At 40.3% G+C, this 14,839-nt stretch overlaps 1 protein-coding gene across 3 annotated transcripts in view; it reads left to right on the forward strand.

The window, feature by feature from the left end:
* Positions 1-415: 415 nt before the first annotated feature.
* Positions 416-14,839, forward strand: part of LOC139392393 (sterile alpha motif domain-containing protein 12-like) — a 118,314-nt gene continuing 103,890 nt past the window's right edge. Inside the window, exons 1-2 of one of the 3 annotated variants that reach the window (XM_071140352.1) lie at positions 416-608; positions 713-903. In XM_071140352.1, coding sequence (XP_070996453.1) covers positions 843-903 — 61 coding nt within the window. In that variant the 5' untranslated portion in view covers positions 416-608; positions 713-842. Of the gene's footprint in view, positions 904-14,839 lie in introns of all 3 variants that reach the window. The other 2 variants (XM_071140353.1, XM_071140351.1) reach the window with 2 other exon arrangements.

The following is a 14,839-nucleotide window of genomic DNA, read 5'->3' on the forward strand; positions in this document are numbered from 1 at the left end:
TAAAATGGAGATCGCCTCAATGGCGCTGCCCATGCTGTCACAGACGCTAAAATGGCACTGATACAAAGATGAGCCCTCTATCTCAATGGTATGTTGTTCACAAACGTATCTTCCCTCTCATTAGCTAGAATGGTTCCTCCTGCCTGCCTTCCATCTGTGAGGACATGTATTTCCATTTTTAGAGCAGTCACTCTTGTCCATATAATAGACAATATTCGGTTACCGGTCAACTCTGAAAGCCTGTGTATTGCAGTTGCCGCGCTCCTCACATTTTTGGCCTGGTCATCTATTCCTACAGTGCAATCCGTATGGATAACACAATGGTGTTTGCGGAGACGGAAAGTCCATTCACATCACGTGCTATATAGAGCAGTATTAATGCGCAGGCGTCAGTCGGTATTTGAAAACCCCATGCAGCTTTGCTTAGAAAGAGCTGTGCTGAAAATACTACAGAATAGGTCTTCTGTCTTCAATAATGATATACAGCCTATGCAGGTGGGGATACATTTTGAGCAACCATTGGCATAATTAGTCTAAATGTGTGACGTGGGCTGTTATCGTGTTGTGCTCGAGGTCTGCACCTGTTCACTAGGACACTGAAGCCCCCGGTGAGTGTTCCGTATGCGTAGGGAAACATCACTTTGTTTTGACATTTTAAACCCTTTTACTTGCATTAATTACATGGCGCGTTATTTCTACCGAATATTTACAGTGAAGGCTGGTTTAGCAGTTACTAGGAGTCATGCCATCTAGACCCGTGAACGGCTTTTGTTCAGACCAGTGATATTCGGTGAAGAAGGCAAGAAGCTGTAGCCAAGTCATAGTGTGCAGTTCCAACTGCGATGTTCGGCCAGTCACCTCACGTTCTTGGAGGCATCTTGTGGATTCAGAATCCAATGAGAGGTATGTTTGGTGGGCTCATAACCTATGGTAATGCAACCCTTCTCTGTGTCAGGTGGGATGAGAATTATTGTGGACAGGTTGCTGACATCATGATCATTAATTTCTACCATGCACTGATGCTACCATAATTGTCGATACGAACCGGTCTCTCCTGTTCCACTTCTCCCGTGAAAATGTAACTTGGTTTAGTGTCATCAACACGCACCATTTAATCACAATTTTAAAATGCAACATTTGTTTCTTTAAGCTGATAATATTACACACCGACTGTGTCATCATGCGTATTATTCATGTGTTGTCCTGGGTCACCTCCGCATCTCCTGGGATATTTTATGGAAGGTGAGGAATGAAGTCTAAACTCCTATTTGGCAGGTATGACCAGACTGCACACGCAGGACTATTCAACATGCCTATACGTTTAAATCTTGTAAAACCATATTACATTCTCTCAAGGACCACCTTCACTGTGGTACCTTTTGCTATATTTGCAGATAAATTATGCCTTCATCTGTAGAAATTATTGACACTGCAATCAATTGCTTTGCAGATATTGTGTGTAGACATTTGAAGTGCACATCAGAGGCATTTCTAATCTCACACAAGGTCAGGTCTTATCCTGCTAAAGCTGCCCAAACATCCTTTTAATGCACTGGAGATTACATTTGTATATTTCTTACACAGAATGCTATGCTTTTACACACTTTTAGTGAGGATGCCCCTATATCTAGAAAACATTTGAATTATTACTAATACCATATTACATATGTACATAGAGACAACATGTAGCTTGGTCCTACTCTCTAACCTGCAAACATGTCCTGTATTTAATAAAGAATTACATGTAGTCTGTTCTGTGACGAGTCCTCACTGTGCTAGTATGAGTTTAAACAACCTGGATTCGGAGGTAGACGTAACATTGTAATTGTAAATCCTGGACACTCCAATTAGTATGATATGTTACATTTCATATGGTATGTATTAATTTGTGGATATCCATCATTCGTTTTGTATGATATGTTACGAGTTGCAATTTGAACGAAATGGGTTACGAGTTGCTATTTGTTGTGGCTAATGTTGGCTAGGCTAGGGTTTAAGGTTAAGGTTAACCTTTCAGGCGCAGGCGTTCCGGTAGCGACCCACCTCGGCAACATCCGGTGAAATTGCAGAGAGCCAAATTCAAAATACAGAAATAATCATAATAAAAATTTATAAAAAATAAAAATGTTATACATCGGCTTAAAGAGTAACTTCTTGTTAATCCAAGCACTTTGTCAGATTTCAAAAAGGCTTTACTGCGAAAGCATACCATGCGATTATCTGAGGACAGCGCCTCGCTTACAAAAGCATACAAACATTTTACAACCAAGTAAAGTAATTACAAAAGTCAGAAATAGCTATTAAAATTAATCACTTACCTTTGAAGATCTTCATATGGTTGCAGTCACAAGAGTCCCAGCTACACAATAAATATTCATTTTGTTTGATAAAGACCCTCTTTATATCCCAAAAACTCTGTTTTGTTGGCGTGTTTTGTTCAGTAATCCACTGGCTCAAAGGCGGTCAAAACATGCAGACGAATACATCCTAATAGTACAGGTGAAGTTTGTCGAAACATGTCAAGCAATGTTTATAATTAATCCTCAGGTTGTCAATTGTCAGAATAATCGATAATATTTAAACCGGACAATAGTGTATTCAATAGAAAGAAAAAAACAACGAAGTGTGCGCACTCGGTCACGCGCGCAAACCAACACTGCATGATTCTACAGTCCATTCTATAAGTCTGGCTGTACATTTGACTGGCTTACTTACTGAAAATTGAGAAATTGTGACTAAACTCAACAAAAAGAAGATAACTTTATTATGAAGCCAAGATCAATGATATAAAGAATAACGGGGAAAAAACTTGAAGTACTTTAAATGAAATTATGGGCAGGAAGACTATTTCAACTCCATTTTTCATCAAATCAGATCGCTTATTCATCACAAAACATTTGATGTTGCCAATTATTTAAATGATTATTTCATTGGCAAACTTGGGCAGGAAATTCCCACGACAAACAGTGAGCTATTATATGCATGCATAAGAAAAGCAGTGCAAGTTTGAATTTTGTAAAGTTAGTGTGGGAGAGGTGGAAAAATTGTTAACGATCAATAATGACAAACCTCCTGGCATTGACAACTTAGATGGAAAGCTACTAAGGATGGTAGCTGACTCTATAGACACTCCTATCTGTCATATTTTTAATCTGAGCCTAGAGGAATGTCTTTGTCCTCAGGCCTGGAGGGAATTCAAAGTAATTCTGCTTCCCAAGAGTGGTAAAGCAGCCTTTACTGGTTCTAACAGCAGACCTATAAGCTTGCTGCCAGCTCTTATCAAACTGTTGTAAAAAATTGCTTGACCAAATACAATGCTATTTCTCTGTAAACAAATTAACAACGGTCTTTCAGCACGCGTATAGAGAAGGGCTCTCAACATGTACTGCACTGACACAAATGACTGATGATTAGTTGAAAGAAATTGATAATAAGAAGATTGTGGGAGCTGTACTTTTAGATATCAGTGCAGCTTTTGATATTATTGACCTGTTGAAAAAACATGTTGGCTTTTCAACCTCAGCTCTCAATCCATCTGACTGAACTCAAAGGGTTTTCTTTAATTGAAGTGTCTCTAATGTCAAACATGTAAAGTGTGGTGTACCACAGGGCAGCTCTCTAGGCCCTCTACTCTTTTCTATTTTTACCAATGACCTGCCACTGGCATTAAACAAAGCATGTGTCCATGTATGCTGATGATTCAACCATATACGTATCAGCAACCACAGCTAATGAAGTTACTGAAACCCTTAACAAAGAGTTGCAGTCTGTTTTGGAATGGGTGACCAGTAATAAACTGGTCATGTACATCTCTAAAACTAAGAGCATTGTATTTGGTACAAATCATTCCATAAATGCTAGACCTCAGCTGAATCTGGTAATGAATGGTGTGGCTGATGAACAAGTTGAGGAGACTAAATTACTTGGCGTTGCTTTAGATTGTAAACTGTCATGGTCAAAACCTACAGATTTAATGGTTGCAAAGATGGGGCGAGGTCTAGCCGTAATAAAGAGATGCTCCGCTTTTTTTGACACCGTGCTTTTTGGAGTGTTCTACAGGCTCTAGTTTTGTCTAGTCTTGATTATTGTGTGGTCCAGTGCGGCAAGGAAATACCTAGTTAAGCTGCAGCTGGCCCAGAACAGAACGGCATGTTTTGCTCTTAATTGTAATCAGAGGGTTGATATAAATACTATGCATGCCAGTCTCTCTTAGCTAAGAGTTGACTGGCTGAATCACTACTTTTTATAAGAAACATTGTGTGGAAAATCCCAAATTGTTTGCGTAGTCAATTTACACACACTTATCCCACCAGACATGCCACCAGGGGTCTTTTCATAGTCCCCAAATCCAGAACAAATTCAAGAAAAGTACAGTATTATATAGAGCCCTTATTAGAAGTCGACTGATTAATCGGAATGGCCGATTTAATTAGGGCCGATTTTCAAGTTTTCATAACAATCGGCATTTTTGGACACCGATCATGGCCGATTACATTGCACTTCACGAGGAGACTGTGTGGCAGGCTGACTACCTGTTATGCGAGTGCAGCAAGGAGCCAAGGTAAGGTGCTAGCTTGCATTAAACGTATCTGTTTTTTATAAATCTTAACATAATCACAAGTTAACTACACATGGTTGATATTACTAGTTTATCTAGCTTGTTGCGTTGCATATAATCGATGAGGTGCCTGTTCATTTATCATTGAATCATAGCCTACTTCGCCAAACAGGTGATTTAACAAGCGCATTCAAAAGCACTGTCGTTGCACCAATGTGTACCTAACCATTAACATCAATGCCTTTCTTAAAATCAATACACAAGTAAATATTTTTAAACCTGCATATTTAGTTAATATTGCCTGCTAACATAATTTCCCTAGTTAAAAGAAATGTGTCACTTCTCTTGCGTTCATTGCACACAGAGTCAGGGTATATGCAACAGTTTGGGCCGCCTGGCTCGTTGCGAACTAATTTGCCCGAATTTTACGTAATTATGACACAACATTTAAGGTTTTGCAATGTAACATAAATATTTAGACTTATGGATGCCACCCGTTAGATAAAATACGGAACGGTTCCGTATTTCACTGAAAGAATTTTCAAAATGATAGTTTCCAGATTTGACCATATTAATGTCCTAAGGCTCGTATTTCTGTGTTATTATATTATAATTAAGTCTATGATTTGATAGAGCAGTCTGACTGAGCGGTGGTAATCAGCAGCAGGTTCGTAAGCATTCATTCTAACAGCACCTTTGTGCGTTTGCCAGCAGCTCTTCGCAATGCTTCAAGCATTGCGCTGTTTATGACTTCAAGCCTATCAACTCCCGAGATTAGGCTGGTGTAACCAATGTGAAATGGCTAGCTGGTTAGTGGGGTGCGCGCTAATAGTGTTTCAAATGTCACTCGCTCTGAGACTTGGAGTAGTTGTTCCCCTTGCTCTGCAAGGGCCGCGGCTTTTGTGGAGCGATGGGTAACGATGCTTCAGAGGATGGCTGTTGTCGATGTGTTCCTGGTTCGAGCCCAGGTAGGGGTGAGGAGAGGGACGGAAGCTATACTGTTACACTGGTAATACTAAAGTGCCTATAAGAACATCCAATAGTCAATACCAATACTATACCATTTGTATATGAAATACAAATGGTATAGAGACAAATATTCCTATAATAACCTAAATATTCTTACCTGGGAATACTCATGTTAAAAGGAACCACCAGCTTTCATATGTTCTCATGTTCTGAGCAAGGAACTTAAACGTTAGCTTTCTTACATGGCACCAATTGCACTTTTACTTTCTTCTCCAACACTTTGTTTTTGCATTATTTAAACCAAATAATTATTTATTTGAGGCTAAATTGATTTGATGTATTATATTAAGTTAAAATAAGTGTTCATTCAGTATTGTTGTAATTGCCATTATTACAAATAAAATAAAAAAAATCAGGCGATTTTACATGTGGAGAGACTGACCAAGGCGCAGCGAATGTTGAGTTCCACATAACTTATTAATAGTAAAACTTAGCAACAACAATAAACTAAACAACGAATCGTGACTACGTGGTACACAAAACAATATCCCACAAACACGTGGGAAAAATGCTACCTTAATATGATCCCCAATTAGAGACAACGATTACCAGCTGCCGCTAATTGGGAATCATACAAATCACCAACGTAAAAATAATAACCTAGAACCCCACATAGAAATAATAAACTAGAATACCCCCCAGTCACGCCCTGACCTACTACACCATAGAGAAACAAGGGCTCTCTATGGTCAGGGCATGACCGTATCGGCTTTTTTTGGTCCTCCAATAATCGGTATCGGCATTCAAAAATCATAATCGGTCGACCTCTAGCCCTTATTGCATGGAACTTCCTTCCATCTCATATTGCTCAAATAAACTGCGAACCTGGTTTCAATAAACAGATAAAGCAACACCTCGCGGGACAACGCCTCTCCCCTATTTGACCTAGATAGCCTACATATCAATGCATACACAAACTATGTGTGCCTTAAAAAATTTTTTTATGTAGTTCTGGCCTTGAGCTGTTCTTGTCTAATGATGTTCTGTATTATGTTTTGTGTGGACCCCAGGAAGAGTAGCTGCTGCTTTTGCAACAGCTAATGGGGATCCTAATAAAATGGCAAATGTAACAAATCATACTAATTGTGTCCTGGATTTACATCTACTATGATTTATGTTTACATGCATGTCTGTGTGAGAAAAAAAAATATAATAATAATAATAATAATAATAATATATATATATATATACACACACACACACACACACACACACACACACACACACACACACACACACAGTGGGGCAAAAAAGTATTTAGTCAGCCACCAATTGTACAAGTTCTCCCACTTAAAAAGATGAGAGGCCTGTAATTTTCATCATAGGTACACTTCAACTATGACAGACAAAATGAGGGAAAAAAATCCAGAAAATCACATTGTAGGATTTTTAAAATTAATTTATTTGCAAATTATGGTGAAAAATAAGTATTTGAACACCTACAAACAAGCAAGATTTCTGGCTCTCACAAACCTGTAACTTCTTTAAGAGGCTCCTCTGTCCTCCACTGGTTACCTGTATTAATGGCACCTGTTTGAACTTGTTATCAGTATAAAAGACACCTGTCCACAACCTCAAACAGTCACACTCCAAACTCCACTATGGCCAAGACCAAAGAGCTGTCAAAGGACACCAGAAACAAAATTGTAGACCTGCACCAGGCTGGGAAGACTGAATATGCAATAGGTAAGCAGCTTGGTTTGAATAAATCAACTGTGGGAGCAATTATTAGGAAATGGAAGAACTAGAAGACCACTGATAATCTCCCTCGATCTGGGGCTCCACGCGAGATCTCACCCCGTGGGGTCAAAAATCCCAGAACCACACGGGGGGACCTAGTGAATGACCTGCAGAGAGCTGGGACCAAAGTAACAAAGCCTACCATCAGTAACACACTACGCCGCCAGGGACTCAAATCCTGCAGTGCCAGACGTGTCCCCCTGCTTAAGCCAGTACATGTCCAGGTCCGTCTGAAGTTTTGCTAGAGAGCATTTGGATGATCCAGAAGAAGATCGGGAGAATGTCATATGGTCAGATGAAACCAAAATATAACTTTTTGGTAAAAACTCAACTCGTCGTGTTTGGAGGACAAAGAATGCTGAGTTGCATCCAAAGAACACCATACCTACTGTGAAGCATGGGGGTGGAAACATCATGCTTTGGGGCTGTTTTTCTGCAAAGGGACCAGGACGACTGATCCGTGTAAAGGAAAGAATGAATGGGGCCATGTATCGTGAGATTTTGAGTGAAAACCTCCTTCCATCAGCAAGGGCATTGAAGATGAAACGTGGCTGGGTCTTTCAGCATGACAATGATCCCAAACACACTGCCTGGGCAACGAAGGAGTGGCTTCGTAAGAAGCATTTCAAGGTCCTGGAGTGGCCTAGCCAGTCTCCAGATCTCAACCCCATAGAAAATCTTTGGAGGGAATTGAAAGTCTGTGTTGCCCAGCAGCAGCCCCAAAACATCACTGCTCTAGAGGAGATCTGCATGGAGGAACGGGACAAAATACCAGCAACAGTGTGTGAAAACCTTGTGAAGACTTACAGAAAACGTTTGACCTCTGTCATTGCCAACAAAGGGTATATAACAAAGTATAGATAAACTTTTGTTATTGACCAAATACTTATTTTCCACCATAATTTGCAAATAAATTCATTAAAAATCCTACAATGTGATTTTCTGGATTTTTTTTTTTTTTTTACCTATGATGAAAATTACAGGCTTCTCATCTTTTTAAGTGGGAGAACTTACACAATTGGTGGCTGGCTGACTAAATACTTTTTTGCCCCACTATATGTGTGTGTGTCTATGAAACCAGGCTGGTTTTAAAAAACAGTAGCATCCTTATGTTGGGAGTTGCACCTTGGTAGCAATGTGATGTAGCCTGGTCCAAGATGTTTGTGCTTTCATGTCAACTCATTGTCATGTTTTGATGTGAGGAAGTTGCGTAAAATGGTGATTCTGCAATGTCACCGTGTTACAGTACGAACTGCTACCAACTCTTAGATGGTGAATGCAGGTACAGTATTAATCATGTATAACATGTGAGACAATTATTAGCTGTTTGAAAATGCCGTTTTTAGAAGGACCTTGGTTTATTTAAATGTTTAAGTCATGAATTTATATTTTTGTTTAATTTATTCATCTATTTGATCTAAAACAAAATCTAGCAAAGTATTTTCCGCACAGTAGTGCATAATCCGCAAGTCATAAAGCACAGCATTACTTCAACTGCTTGATCTCCAGTCGAGACACCTTGATCTTAGAGTTATTTAGTCGCATGAAATCTATTCTAGCAGACTCTGTCTAAAATGCTAGGAATGGCGAGGTGATGTTATTGCTGTGAGTGAAGATCCTGTGGTGAAGCAGGCATACTGTCTTGTAGATGAGGTATATCATGACCGTCTGAGACAGTTATGAATCACATACACACTCGAAAGACCAGTTACATCTTGTTTGTGAGAAAGCCTATGGGCAGACACCCTACCTCCCTCAATCGACACACACATACACATCCTCGATACCCGTGCCATTACAAATTTGCACTGAGTTCCACTGTTGTGCTTGATGATGGCTCTATGAGATGAAGGCCAACTCATCACAGCACTGAGAAACATGTAGAGGACTTAATTCTCATTAAGTTGTCTGTGATATCATAACTGGTGTCGTTTCATGACAAATGATACGTACACAGTCATGGCATAATGTCCCGTTGCATGATCTACTGTATGACAGTGGATGCTTATCTTGCACATACTGACATAAGTTGTTACGACTGCTTATGTCATCTGTTGCATAGTACTTGGGATACTGAACAGCTTTGTGGCTGAGGATTCCAGTGAACTGTTACAGAACATTGCTTTAGCCTATAATTGGATGCCCTGGCCGATCCATCTGACCAATGCTCTCAAACTTTGGCCGAGCCTATCCATTCCCTTCAGTCAGGCCTCTATTTCTGCTCAGCCTCTCTAATGCACCCTACACCGACCCTCCTCACTGTGCATCAGGGTTCTCACAAGGTGCTTAAAGTACTTAAATTTGGCACTCTGAAATCGAAGTACTGGAATACCTTGAAAATCAGACATTTTCTCAAGTTGCTACTTGAATTTAAATGGAGAGAACAGAAAATAATCAAATATGTTAATATGAAAAATTTTAGAAACGTTTGATCTTGCAAATTCATTTCCAGGCAGTCTACCAAGTTTTATTTCCTTGTGTATCGTGCTCTGGTTGCCAGGCGAACTCGCTCATTCCACCCACACTGCCACTCAGCCAGGCAGGTACAGAACTGACTGATTATGCGCCGTCAAACCTCACATCGATCGCTAAAATACTGGGCAAATGTAGATTCAATCTTCCCTGACAGGATATTGATGTTTATGAATGGGTGAAACTCCGCCCACGACCATAGGCCGAGAGGTGAAACGAACTACTTCAGCCCAGACTTACAGTGGCAAGTATCAGTGGGAATTTTTAAACATCCCTCGACTCCTGCCGTGTCAACAGACAATCCCCCCCAAACCAAAAGAAACGGACTCTCTGAGAATGAGTGTACAACTGGTAAATTGTTGCTGATATTTCAGTCAAATGTCTAGCTAGCTAGGTAACTTGAAGGCTCTGGCTATTGGTGTCAAACTTCATCCATCTAGTTATCTAGCTAACGTTGAACGGAGCCTGATCTCAACAGGAGCAGTTGACCGAAAATAATCTAGCTATAATCAAAAGATGGGCTACTATAAGTTCTCATAACAAAATAAATGTTCTTTATAGAGAGTAGTGAGCCAGACGGGGTGAGTCAGGCTGCAATGAAGGATGCAAAGGGGAGAGAGGAAGTGTTGAAGCAAGCAGGGAGATAGTATTACAGTGGTTCCCAAACTTGGGTTCCGGGACCAATGTGGGCTCCTCTAAAATGTAAATGGGTTCCCCTGAGAGAATATTTAATCTTGTCAAACACATGAATAACTTGTTTCTCTTCAAATGGGTAAGGAATACATTTTAGAGTCCTCTAAAGGCCTTTTTACACTGTCAGAATTCACTTTCATGTAATGTGTTGGGACAGCCTGTTGGACCAAATATTTTGTGAAATATAAAGACCATATAAACACAATTTAATATTTTCATGTACGCTGAACAAAAATAAATGCAAAATGCAAAATATTTAATTAGTTACAGGTCCTATAAGGAAATCAGTCAACATCATCAGTACTGACTTTCCACTCATGTATTAAGTAAATAAGTAGTGAAACACTTATTGAGTAGAAGTTGAATGTGTTGCGGGATTGGAATGTGTTGTGGGATTCATCCAATGGCATTGAGGAGTATACCACCTCAGTCATCTGCTTCATCAATTAGTGCACCGTGACCGTACATACATATCCCAACCAGAAGCCATGGATTACAGGCAACATCTGCATTGCAAGAGAGCACCAGCTGTTTCTGAGCAAGACATTTAAACAGGTCAACATTCACAAAAGCTGCGGGGCCAGATGGATTACCAGGATGTATTCACTGACATTTTCAACCGCTCCCTGACGGAATCTGTAATACCTACATGTTTCAAACAGGCCACCATAGTCCCTGTGCCCAAGGAAGTGAAGGTAACCTGCCTGAATGATTACCGCCCCGTAGCACTCAAGTCGGTAGCCATGAAGTGCTTTGAAAGGCTGGTCATGGCTCACATCAACAGCATCCTCCCGGATACACTAGACCCACTCCAATTCGCATACCGCCCCAACAGATCCACAGATGATGCAATCTCAATCACACTCCACACTGCCCTTTCCCACCTGGAGAACAACCTCTCCCTCAATGTGAGCAAGACGAAGGATCTGATCGTGGACTACAGGAAAAGGTGGGCCGAACAGGCCCCCATTAACATCAACGGGCTGTAGTGGAGCGGGTCCAGAGTCTCAAGTTCCTTGGTGTCCACATCACCAACACTATCATGGTCCAAACACACCAAGACAGTTGTGACGAGGGCACAACAAAACCTTCAGGAGACTGAAAAGATTTGGCATGGGTCCCCAGATCCTCAAAGTTCAACAGCTGCAACAGCGAGAGCATCCTGACCGGTTGCATCACAGCCTGGTATGGTAGCTGTTCGGCATCTGACCGTAAGGCACTACAGAGGGTAGTGCATACGGCCCAGTACATCACTGGGACCCAAGCTTCCTGCCATCCAGGACCTATATAATAACCGGTGTCAGAGGAAAGCCCTTGCAATTGTCAGACTCCAGTCACCCAAGTCATGGACTTTATTTGTATTTTTTTTTTTTTTTTGTGTTATTTATTTCCCTCTCTGCTCGGACCAAAAGGCTCCTTAACAGCTTCTACCCCCACTGCTGATTCATTGCTGAACAATTAATCAAATGGCCACAGGACTATTTACATTGAACACCCCCCCCTCTCCATTTGTTTTCTACACTGCTGCTACTCGCTGTTTATTATATATGTGTAGTCACTTCCCCCTACCTACTTGTACCTATTACCTCCACTAACCTTTACCCCGGCAACTGACTCGGTACCAGTACTAGAAGTTGACCAATTATGATTGTTCAATACCGATATTTTTTGAAGTTGAAGTTGGAATTTTACATAAACTTAGGTTCGAATCATTAACTCGTTTTTCAACCTCCACAAATATCTTGTTAACTTATTATGGCTGCAATCCCGATATTGGGATAAGTGTCATCAACAACCGCTGAATAGCATAGCGCTACATACAATAAATATTACTATAAACATTTATATTCATGAAATCACAAGTGCAATAGAGGAAAACGCAGCTTAGCCTTTTGTTAATCCACCTGTCGTGTCAGATTTTGAAATTATTGTTACGGCTTTCTTCGGTAGAAGGAGAGTCGGACCAAAATGCGGCGTGGCTATTGAGATTCATGTTTAATGAAAAAACACACTAAACACAAACACTACCAAAACAATAAACGTAATGAACGTAACGAAAACCGAAACAGCCTATACTTGTGTAAACTAACACAGAACAAGGACATCAGGAAACTAAGGACAATCACCCACAAAACACCCAAAGAATATGGCTGCCTAAATATGGTTCCCAATCAGAGACAACGATAAACACCTGCCTCTGATTGAGAACCACTTCAGACAGCCATAGACTTCACTAGAACACCCCACTAAGCTACAATCCCAACACACCACATACAAAAACCCATGCCACACCCTGGCCTGACCAAAATAAATGAAGATAAACACAAAATACTTTGACCAAGGCGTGACAATGATGCTGTACAGCAAAAGCAATCCAAGCGTTTCTGTAAGTTTATCGATCGCACGATAAAACGTTAAGTACACTTAGCATCAGGTAGCTCGGTCACAAATCAGAAAAGCAATCAAATTTAATCGTTTACCTTTGATCTTTGGATGTTTACACTCACGAGACTCCCAGTTACACAACAAAAGTTCCTTTTTGTTACATAAAGATTATTTTTAGATCCAAAATACCTCCGTTTGTTTGTCGTGTTATGTTCAGATATCCGGAAAGAGCGGTCACGACAACGCAGACAAATTTCAAATAGTTTCCATAATGTCCACAGAAACATGTCAAACATTTTTTATAATCAATCCTCAGGTTGTTTTTAAAAATATATAATCGATAATATATCAACCGCAAATGTCTTTCACAGTAGGAGAGGGAAAAGCAATACCTATCCAAACTCGCGAGCAAAACTCATGTGACCACTTGACGCGATGTTATCGTTCTGGCTCATTTTTCAAAATAAAAGCCTGAAACTATGTCTGAAGACTGTTGACACCTTGAGGAAGCGATAGAAAAAGGAATCTGGTTCATATCCCTTTTAAATGGAGCAGAGGGAGGCTATGGAACTTGGAGTTTTCAAAATAGAAGCCACTTCCTGCTTTGATTTTCCTCGGTTTCGCCTGTAATGTCAGTTCTGTCATACTCACAGAAAATATTTTGACAGTTTTGGAAACTGTAGAGTTTTCTATCCAATACTAATAATAATATGCATATATTAGCAACTGAGACTGAGGAGCTGGCCGTTTACAATGGGCACCTTTTCATCCAAGCTACTCAATACTTTTCACCCAAGCTTCCTGCCATCCAGGACCTATATAATAACCGGTGTCAGAGGAAAGCCCTTGCAATTGTCAGACTCCAGTCACCCAAGTCATGGACTTTTTTTTTTTGTGTTATTTATTTCCCTCTCTGCTACCTCACGGCAAGCTGTACCGTATTCTCGGACCAAAAGGCTCCTTAACAGCTTCTACCCCCACTGCTGATTCATTGCTGAACAATTAATCAAATGGCCACAGGACTATTTACATTGAACACCCCCCCCACCCCCCATTTGTTTTCTACACTGCTGCTACTCGCTGTTTATTATATATGTGTAGTCACTTCCCCCTAACTATCACAAAAACAAGTAAAGCCTTCAAATAAAATAACTTACCTTTGAAGAACTTCTGATGTTTTCAATGAGTCAGTTAGATAGCAGATGCTCAGTTTTTCCAAAAAGATTCTTTGTGTATTAGAAATAGCTCCGTTTTGTACATCACATTTGGCTACCAGAAAAAAAAATAATAATTCAGCCCTCAAAACGCGAACTTTTTTCCAAATGAACTCCATATTATCGACTGAAACATGGCAAACGTGGTTTAGAATCAATCCTCAAGGTGTTTTTCCACATATCTCTTCGATGATATATCCTTCGTGGAAGCCTGGTTTCTCCTTGCTCTCAAATGGAAAAATAATTGCACCTGGCTTTGCGCTCCAATTTCGACGCAGGGACACCAGGCGGACACTTGGAAAATGTAGTCTCTTATGGTCAATCTTCCAATGATATGCCTACAAATACGTCACAATGCTGCAAACACCTTGGGGAAACGACAGAACGTGTAGGCTCATTCCTTGCGCAATCACAGCCATATAAGGAGACAATGGAAAACAGAGCTTCAGAGATTCTGCTCATTTCCTGGTTGACGTATCATCTTGGTTTCGCCTGTAGAATGAGTTCTGGGGCACTTACAGACAATATCTTTGCAGATTCTGAAACTTCAGAGTGTTTTCTTTCCAAAACGGTCAATAATATGCATAGTCGAGCATCTTTTCGTGACAAAATATTGCGCTTAAAACGGGAACGTTTTTTATCCAAAAATGAAATAGCGCCCCTAGAGATCCAAGAGGTTAAATTATTTAACTTTTAATTCACTATCTCAATTCCAGTGGGTCAGAAGTTTACATACACTGAGATGAAT

This window comes from Oncorhynchus clarkii, chromosome 32 (assembly GCF_045791955.1).
Source record: "Oncorhynchus clarkii lewisi isolate Uvic-CL-2024 chromosome 32, UVic_Ocla_1.0, whole genome shotgun sequence".
Taxonomy (NCBI): Eukaryota; Metazoa; Chordata; class Actinopteri; order Salmoniformes; family Salmonidae; genus Oncorhynchus; species Oncorhynchus clarkii.